This window comes from Loa loa (assembly GCF_000183805.2).
Source record: "Loa loa unplaced genomic scaffold supercont3.19, whole genome shotgun sequence".
Lineage (NCBI taxonomy): Eukaryota > Metazoa > Nematoda > Chromadorea > Rhabditida > Onchocercidae > Loa > Loa loa.
In genome coordinates this window covers 253261-261133 of record NW_018108199.1, presented here as the reverse complement: position 1 = coordinate 261133, position 7873 = coordinate 253261, and the positions used below count along the sequence as shown (strand labels likewise).

The 7873-nt window shown below is 33.4% G+C and overlaps 3 protein-coding genes across 3 annotated transcripts; 2 read left to right on the top strand and 1 right to left on the bottom strand.

The window, feature by feature from the left end:
* Positions 1-415: 415 nt before the first annotated feature.
* Positions 416-2620, top strand: LOAG_10816 (hypothetical protein; the record flags this gene model as incomplete). Its single annotated transcript, XM_003146339.2, has 6 exons — positions 416-828; positions 916-1027; positions 1353-1416; positions 1604-1760; positions 1948-2064; positions 2462-2620. Exons 1-6 carry the CDS (start codon positions 616-618, stop codon positions 2618-2620), a joined length of 822 nt encoding a protein of 273 aa, XP_003146387.1. The 5' UTR covers positions 416-615.
* A 1290-nt stretch (positions 2621-3910) lies between these two features.
* On the bottom strand, positions 3911-6036 carry LOAG_10815 (hypothetical protein; the record flags this gene model as incomplete). The annotated part of the gene is made up of 6 exons (XM_020448235.1): positions 3911-4136; positions 4540-4702; positions 4866-4959; positions 5287-5396; positions 5619-5742; positions 5965-6036. The coding sequence occupies 6 exons, from the start codon at positions 6034-6036 to the stop codon at positions 3911-3913; spliced, it is 789 nt and encodes a 262-aa protein (XP_020301602.1).
* Positions 6037-6230: 194 nt separating this feature from the next.
* Positions 6231-7778, top strand: LOAG_10814 (hypothetical protein). Its single transcript, XM_003146337.2, has 4 exons — positions 6231-6373; positions 6913-6999; positions 7063-7144; positions 7388-7778. Exons 1-4 carry the CDS (start codon positions 6245-6247, stop codon positions 7558-7560), a joined length of 471 nt encoding a protein of 156 aa, XP_003146385.1. The 5' UTR covers positions 6231-6244; the 3' UTR covers positions 7561-7778.
* Positions 7779-7873: the final 95 nt, after the last annotated feature.

Sequence of the window (7873 nt, the reverse complement as noted above, 5' to 3'; positions counted from 1 at the left end):
GAAAAAAAAGAATTAGGAGAATTTCATGAAGCAAAACAAGCGTAGAGAATTGTAGATATATTTGTACAACGAGAGTCACACTGTCCCTGGTTAATTATTTTTCATTTACTTTTCATTTTCAGAATTATAAACTGAAAGGAAGGTGATAGAATAGAGGGAGTAAATGAACGTAAATGTTATGTAATGACACTTGAGGTGGGCACTATCATTGTCCTTCGAGTTTCAAAATTGTAGAGCTTCCTAAAGAAACTAGTCAGATGGCTCTGATTTGAAAGAAAGTTATAGCAAGAAGAATTGTGCAGAATTAATGAAGCAGGTTTAAGGATTCGTGAAAATGGTTTACATTCTCTCGAGGAATTTATCTCAATAACTTTTAAATCTTAGTTTTTTTTTTTTTTTTTTATTTATTCGGTAACTTGAATCGTATTCGTAATATCGTGGCATTAGTTAAAGCACTACAATTGTACAGCTTCTGTTTGCAGGTTGCATTTATCTTTGGTAAATTCAGAGGTTTTGCAAGCTAAAATAAATGCAGAACTCTTGAGCTTATTGCAGACTTTTTGTACTATTAACGATATCAGATTTTTAATAAACTCAAATCGAGGCAAGTGTACAATGGCGGATAAAACTCATTATCGGCAATCCGTACAACATCATTCAAATGTCGCTGAAGCTTGTGATATTCTATGTGGTATATCGATACAGTTTGCCCGTAAATATCTCTATTTAAGAACAGATCGGAAAGCTATCTTCCATCTACTGGCAGTTTTTCTGTTGTCACTTTTCGCTGCTCTTGTTCCTTTACCCGATCATTATTATTTTGTGAAGGTTGTTTTCCTTTTTTTTTTTTCTTTTAGATAAATTTTTGTTCTACCTCAACAACAGAACAGTTCTTTTAATACTGGACATTTATAGAAGAATAATATTTTGAACAATTACTTTGTTAAACTGGGTTGGTTCTGGACATGTATCGTTGTATGTCCATTTATTTGGTATATTTCGACTGCTATTGGGCAAAGCATGTCTGGTACGTCCTTCAACTGTTTCTTTGCAATTAGCTGAAGAAATCTAGCTATTTTTAGTTAATTTGAGTATTTTTCACTTTTTTTTATCAAAATATGCAAATGATTCATGAGACCATTAAGTTTCTTATTTTCTACATATCTTCAAAAGTTTCCAATTTAAAAATTTCCGATGCAAATATTAAAGTAGGCACTAAAAAAAATGTTAAAATAGGCCCTAAAAAAATATCAAAATAGATAAAGAATCGTTTTTTTTTTTTAAGTTAGTAATTTCCATAATTTTTTTCTCCTTATTTTAAAGTTTCTATTGAGAGAACTCATGAACTTCAGGGATTATACAGAATTTAAGCCGAATGGTAATCGCCACAATAGTATGGTACTATTGCACTCATTCGTGAGATTTACACACTTTACATTTTTAGTTTTTTCTTACTTTGCTTCTTACTTTTTATTTTCAACATTATACGCTGAGACACGGATGCTGTGTTTTTCATTCTGTTGTATCACTAATAAAGGGGCATAGATGGATTTAAGACGTAGCAGGGCTGATTCTATGCGATTAGTTAGTTATACCGCTTCAGATTTGTGGTATTTGAACATATGACGGGCCACTGTTATGGGTCTGAGCTGAGTCCTCGTTCGTCGTGTTCTGTCGATGGTGGTAAGTGGGTCCCTGGCTTTGATATCAGTGGTCATTGCTTTATCCTTATTTACAGTTCTCTTATCATATGTGAAGAAGTAAGTTATTCATGGCTATCGGAAGAAAATTCTTCTCAAGAATTGTGGGGTTTTCTAGTTACTCATCTAATTTTTAATTTGGATTATTCAAGAATAATGTAAAATGAAGCGCAGGCTAGAAATTTGACTACTTTCCCCCCGACTATTGTTTTTACACTAACTTTGATTTAATGTTCTGAGTTTTTAGGCATTAGCATTCCGTAGCATAACAATAGTTCATCGCACTCGAAGGACGCCGTCGGTTAAAAACGAAAATCTTATTCGAATTTTCTTCATTTGTATGTGTGTTCTTCATCTACTTTGGGTAATGATCTGTCATTTTTAGCAAGAAAATACCAAAAGTTACTTTATTGTTTCTAGTTTCTTGGACGAAATTTTTGGCTCGATATTAGTTCGCAGAAAATTTGATTAGTGAAATAGCTCTTTTCCCGTGAATAACTATAAAATCTTTAAGACATAATTTGTTTTATTAAGAATGAATAATTACTAAAATACACTCCCGTCTTCTGCTGGCCCTGCGGTGGACTTTCTTTTGACCGAAAGATTTGCGAATAAGTAAATTTTCTGCCCATAAATAGCTCTGCTATTATTTTTAGCATTATATCTGTAATATATGCATTGCGCTTGAATTAAATTAATCTTAACTAAAGATTAATTTTTCAAGACACAACTCTAAACATCCTTCAGTTACTTTCTTACAGGATTTCGAATTGTTGATCTCGGTCCTTTATTACCATCATATATATCACAAAGTGATGGGTGCATTGATCGCCATTCTTTGTTGGTATTTTACCTATCATATTTGGTACAGGAAGGTTGGAATTCCACCGTTGCCATTACAGCTTCGTAAAGTGATGTAATAGTTTATTGTTTCTACAAGTGCTTGACTTTGTTTCACTTATGGATTTCATTGATTCCATAGGTAATAAGGGATTTAAACTACTAGCAAATTAGCAGTACATCATCTCTGGTTCATCATCTCTACGCAACGCTAAAGAGTAGTCGAGTACTAAATTACCGAAGGGATTCTCGATGTCAGTTGTTTAACCACATATTTCATTTCCCCTACTGACTGTCGATGAAACTTATAGATCTCTTCTAAAATCTTTCTGTTTAATTCACGGAGCTTGCCTAAAATGCAACCAAGTATTCATAAGGTTCCATGGTTTGATTTTAAAAAGTAAAAATTTGCAATAATAATGCTGAGGAGCTTTTAAAGTCTTCTAATTTTGATACAGCCTTTTCCTAGCCCATTCGATTTTATCTACACTCATATGTGCCCTGATTTGTATTTATTGAAAACAAAACATCCCATTCTGCGGGAGTAGAAGTAGGATAGCATAATAAGTACGAAAGGTTCCCGAACACTGAATGCATCAACTCTATAATGACTAAAAGATCTTGAAACTTCGAACTGCTTGAAATCCACATGACTGGTTAATTCGTTGCCAATACATGCCTCCGGCTTTATATTGTATTTTATGCAAAAAAAAAAAATCCTTTTATACGTACGCTAAACTCATTGATATGTCTTTATTCATACGCTTTCAGTAATATTCAGGTTATTTTCTAAATTTCCAAACCAAGATAACGAAGCAGGAAATTTTATTTAATTACATTAGTGTTATATTACATTGTTGCTTTAAAATAGTGAACGATAAACAGCTAGAAATTTTTTGTACACAATTCTCATTAAAAAATCTTAAAGAAATTGATGGAAAAATGTTCTTCACGGTGTTTTCTGACTGGAAAACATTTCAAATTTTTATAGACCGTGAAAAAAGTAACCAAATATCAATAAAAAATCAGGATAGATTTCAACTCGGAACATCGAAACTGCAGTGCCGCAAATCCTAATTTCGTCACATAAAAAAGCAAGACTGAAATACAGGAAAGTTTGAATTAAGAAAATCGCACCTCGTCGTGGTTCCAAGAAAACTGCAGATTAGCGGCTAAATTAAATGGAGCAATTCAATATGATTGGAAATCAAATATTTTATTTCATGCGAATTTGTGCAGTTCATAAACAAGGTATAATGGAATATGTTTAAATACTAATCTACCTCAACGTATTAAAAATACCAGCGATTAAACGGGAAAAAGTTTGGACTGTGTGGAAAGAACAACCAAGAAAAAAGAATTATTCCGTTTTACAAACAGTTCGTCATGAACTGTTGTTGCCTGTTACCACAGAAGTTATCGGAATTTTTTTTACCCGCTTTCAGGACCTGTAGTACTGATAGTCGGACGATTTGTTTGACAATTTTTGTGACAAGTTCCAGGGTACAGCTCTTATTGAAACATGGAATGTGTATAAACAGGGAACAGTTTCTGTTATGCCGAAGTGAGATGTAGTAGGAATACGCGCACAGATACCTGAGAAGCACTTCGTACATTTATATCAAGACTATTAATCAGTTATGAAGTTATAATTCAAACCTATTAATCAGTTATGAAGTTATAATTCAAACTATTAATAGACTAATCAGTGAGAATTAATGGGAATGGATTTGAATGCATTGTATGCATCTTACGGAAGCCAAGTACAGGAAAAGCTGTACCTTGTCAAGTGCAAAATTGCATTGTTTTCATAAGATGTGCTACTTAAAATCACTAAATGAAGTTGCCATGTTGTAAATGATTTATAAATCATATTTCGTACTAATATGAATATGGTAGCTCATGAACAAACAAAACCTTTTTCTGATGAAATGCCGAACAAATTCCTAATTATGAAAAAGTCGAAAATTAAAATAAGAAACAACAGCATGACTCTAACCTTCCTGGATCATTGGATAACTCAAACTGCACACTTTCTCCAGCAAATTCCATCCTCGCTGCTTCTACAAGTTTTATGCAATCTAATCCAGTACATATAATATGTTCCTCCTCACCAGAAGAGTAATTGGCTAATAGACACTTATGGCTTTCGGGCGTTTTTGCTGAAACTTGACCATTATGCACAAATTGAATAGAAATAGGGATTTTATGCAAATTCAATCAGTTGAAATTATAAAATTTTGGAGAAATTCAGGTATTGATAATCTGATTTGCTAATGACATGAAAACGATAAAAATTTCTTCTCCATGAACAAAAATAATTACATTTAACGTCGTCTTGATAATAACCGATGCCGCAGCTTCTTGTTTCGATCCTAATGACATGACTCACGGAATGAACACCCAAATGTACAACAAGCTGCAAAACGATTTGGTATGCCATTGATAAGCTCTAATTATCCATTTCATTGCTAATGTTGATGCTAAAATTCGTATTTCAAATTTCTTGGAAGAATAAGAGTGGAATTGTAAATTTGCACTTCTTGAAATAATCAAATACAAAAACTGTGAGCAATGGGGACAATTTCAAAGTTAGTCATATTCTACACCTACTAAACACACTGTTTACCTAAGCACAAAGTAAAATGAGAAGACGAAACATCATGCTGAAGCAACGAAATGTAAAAATGAAAATCTCAATGATGATAATTTGAAATATGTCAAATACCCAACGAGCAAAACTTACATCAGGACGATATTTCTTCCACAGTTCACACACCATATACTGTACATCATCATATGCTACTGGCATCACCTTAACGACGATCCTGGCATCTGGTTGGATATTCTCGATACCTTAAGTCAAATTAGACTATGTATATCGATAATATAACCATACGTCCCTCATCGTAATTACTCATTTATTTGAAAGGAAGCATCCTCCCGATATTAGATGTACACTTATTCCTTTAGCAAAGTCTACAATTTAGTGGGAGAACATGGATAAAGAGGACGAAATAAAAACTTTAAAGTATTATAAGACGAGTTTCATTCATTTCAGTCAAAAGGGTACTGTACCTTCTTCGGCAATTAGCCGTACAACTTTTTCACTGGGATTACTGTCGAATTGTCCAAATGGACCAAATCCCGTAATGACGATTGTCAATTTCGGTTGTACCAGATTTGTCATTTTGTCGGAAATCTATAACAATGTATGCTCTCTAAGGATAAAAGCATAGTTCATCGTTTTCACGTATCAAATTTAAAAAAGTGTCTTGGTTTAGTTATCTTAAAAGACATAAAGTTGCATCTACCACCCTGCTTCAAACCTTCAAAAATGAGACGGAAGACTTTTCATCCCGTCCCATCAGCATTGCAGAGAATAGTAACATAATCACAATCTAAAATAACCATATAAGTTTACCTCAATAGCTGACCCGCTGTAGCACACAAGTAGATTCGCGATATTGCCCGAATTGCTGAACTGTCGGGTCATTTGCAAAACCGTCGGACTGTAGAACTTTTGCTCTTTCGTTAATCGATGTAGACATTGTCTGCAAGTTGATGGGACCGCCGGAAATGGATATTGGACAGATTGTTGGTTGTTGTTCCCTATGCTAAAATTTAATTTAATTAAGTACTTGTTATTTGATTACCCTACTTCTGACACTTATTTACTGAATAAAACTATTGCAGTGTAAAGGATGTCGAGCAAGAAATTGACATATAAGGAACGGTCGTCGATAACAGCCGTTTTGCCAACAGATCCACCTTTTATACAAAAAATTAAGGAGAAATTGGGCTACAAGCCACCGCCAACAATCGAAAATAAAGTTTCTTTTTAACTTCGATTTCCTACAACTGATTAATCATCTTATAGACTCACAACATTCCACTTTACTCTTTGCTTAATAGAAGTTTTTGTTTTGCCAATAAAATATTCATAGGAATTTTAAAAGAAAGAAAAAGTAGTGAGATAAGGCGCATTATTCATTTATATAGCAAGTGATTACACATTTGCTTAATGACTAGCACGTAGTAAATGCACGTTGTGCGATAGTAGATATTTATGAGCGACTGGAACTTGTTATTCATTTTCTAGTTAGCAGCTCACTAAATTCTGAATGATGTTACTTGTTGACCAAGTCAAAATACAAAACCATGTACAGAAGTTGCAAATCAAATCCAAAGCTTACTTTTAATGTGTCGTAGTTTTTAATCGAATAAGTAAGTCAAGTACGGTTTAAGTGATCATCACTGCACGGCTGATGAATTTATGCCTTTTTATCTGCTCAATAAATTCTGGGCAATAATGCTAGTTTCTAAAACGGAAAAAACATTCTGTTCAAGAAACTTCACATTATTTTTATAGTTCTCAGCGACCGCAGGTGAAGGATATGTTGAAAATGATCTGGACGACGATGACTTATCACGAGTGAATCAGGAAGACAGACCGCAAGTAAGATCTGCTTATCTGCTGTATTCGTAGAGGGACCTTCTTAAATGAAATGGATCCATTTAGATCGTTGTTTTGGACGCTCAGAGGGATCTGGGCGAAAAGGAACTAGAAGCTGAATTGAAGAAGAGAGATGCTGAGGAAGACCGTAAGATATTTCGGTTGATTTATCTTCCATCTTTCATATTGTAAAGCCACTTTTGAATTCAACTGGGAAGATTTCTCGAGATGTCGAGAAAAAAAAAGTGTTTTTCAGATTTGTCGTATTACGACATTGTTATTACTTGAAGTTTGCTTAGGATAAGAATAAGAAGGAAAGAAAAAATTCATGTTCAACAAATGTAATGTTTGCGTGACTTGTTTTAGATTTTAGACAAATAAATTCTTACAGGGCGAAAAATTGAGGAAGGGAAGATAATCTTTAAAAAGCCAATGAAACGGAAAGAACAGAATTCTGGAGAAGAAGCAAGCGAGAAACGAAGATATACAGAAGAAATAAAGAAAATAGCCGTGTCGAATTCAAGATTATTGTCGTTTAACGATGAAGAAGAAGATAGTGATTGATCGGACGGCATTTATATAAGTATGGAATTTTAAAAAATTCGTGACTAGCTCTTCTTTATTTCTGTTAAATCTTGTACCGCGTTCTAGTAATTCTTCGCAGTGGTGCTAGTTTGGCCAATTAACATTTGGTGACTCATTCAGTCATAGCAAGTTGACGCTGATTTCCCGTTTATATTAACGGTGAAATTGCCAAAACATGACTGAAAGACCCAGAATTTAGTACGTAATATATATACATATATATATATATATATATATATATATATATATATATATATATATATATATATTATATATATATATATATATATTA

Bases quoted from the DNA above. Each gene is read 5' to 3' on its own strand.
- LOAG_10814 (XM_003146337.2), top strand. From the start codon at position 6,245: ATGTCGAGCAAGAAATTGACATATAAGGAACGGTCGTCGATAACAGCC. The intron at 7,000-7,062 runs GTAAGATCTGCT...GGATCCATTTAG, and splicing joins ATCAGGAAGACAGACCGCAA to ATCGTTGTTTTGGACGCTCA. The intron at 7,145-7,387 runs GTAAGATATTTC...AAATTCTTACAG, and splicing joins GAGAGATGCTGAGGAAGACC to GGCGAAAAATTGAGGAAGGG.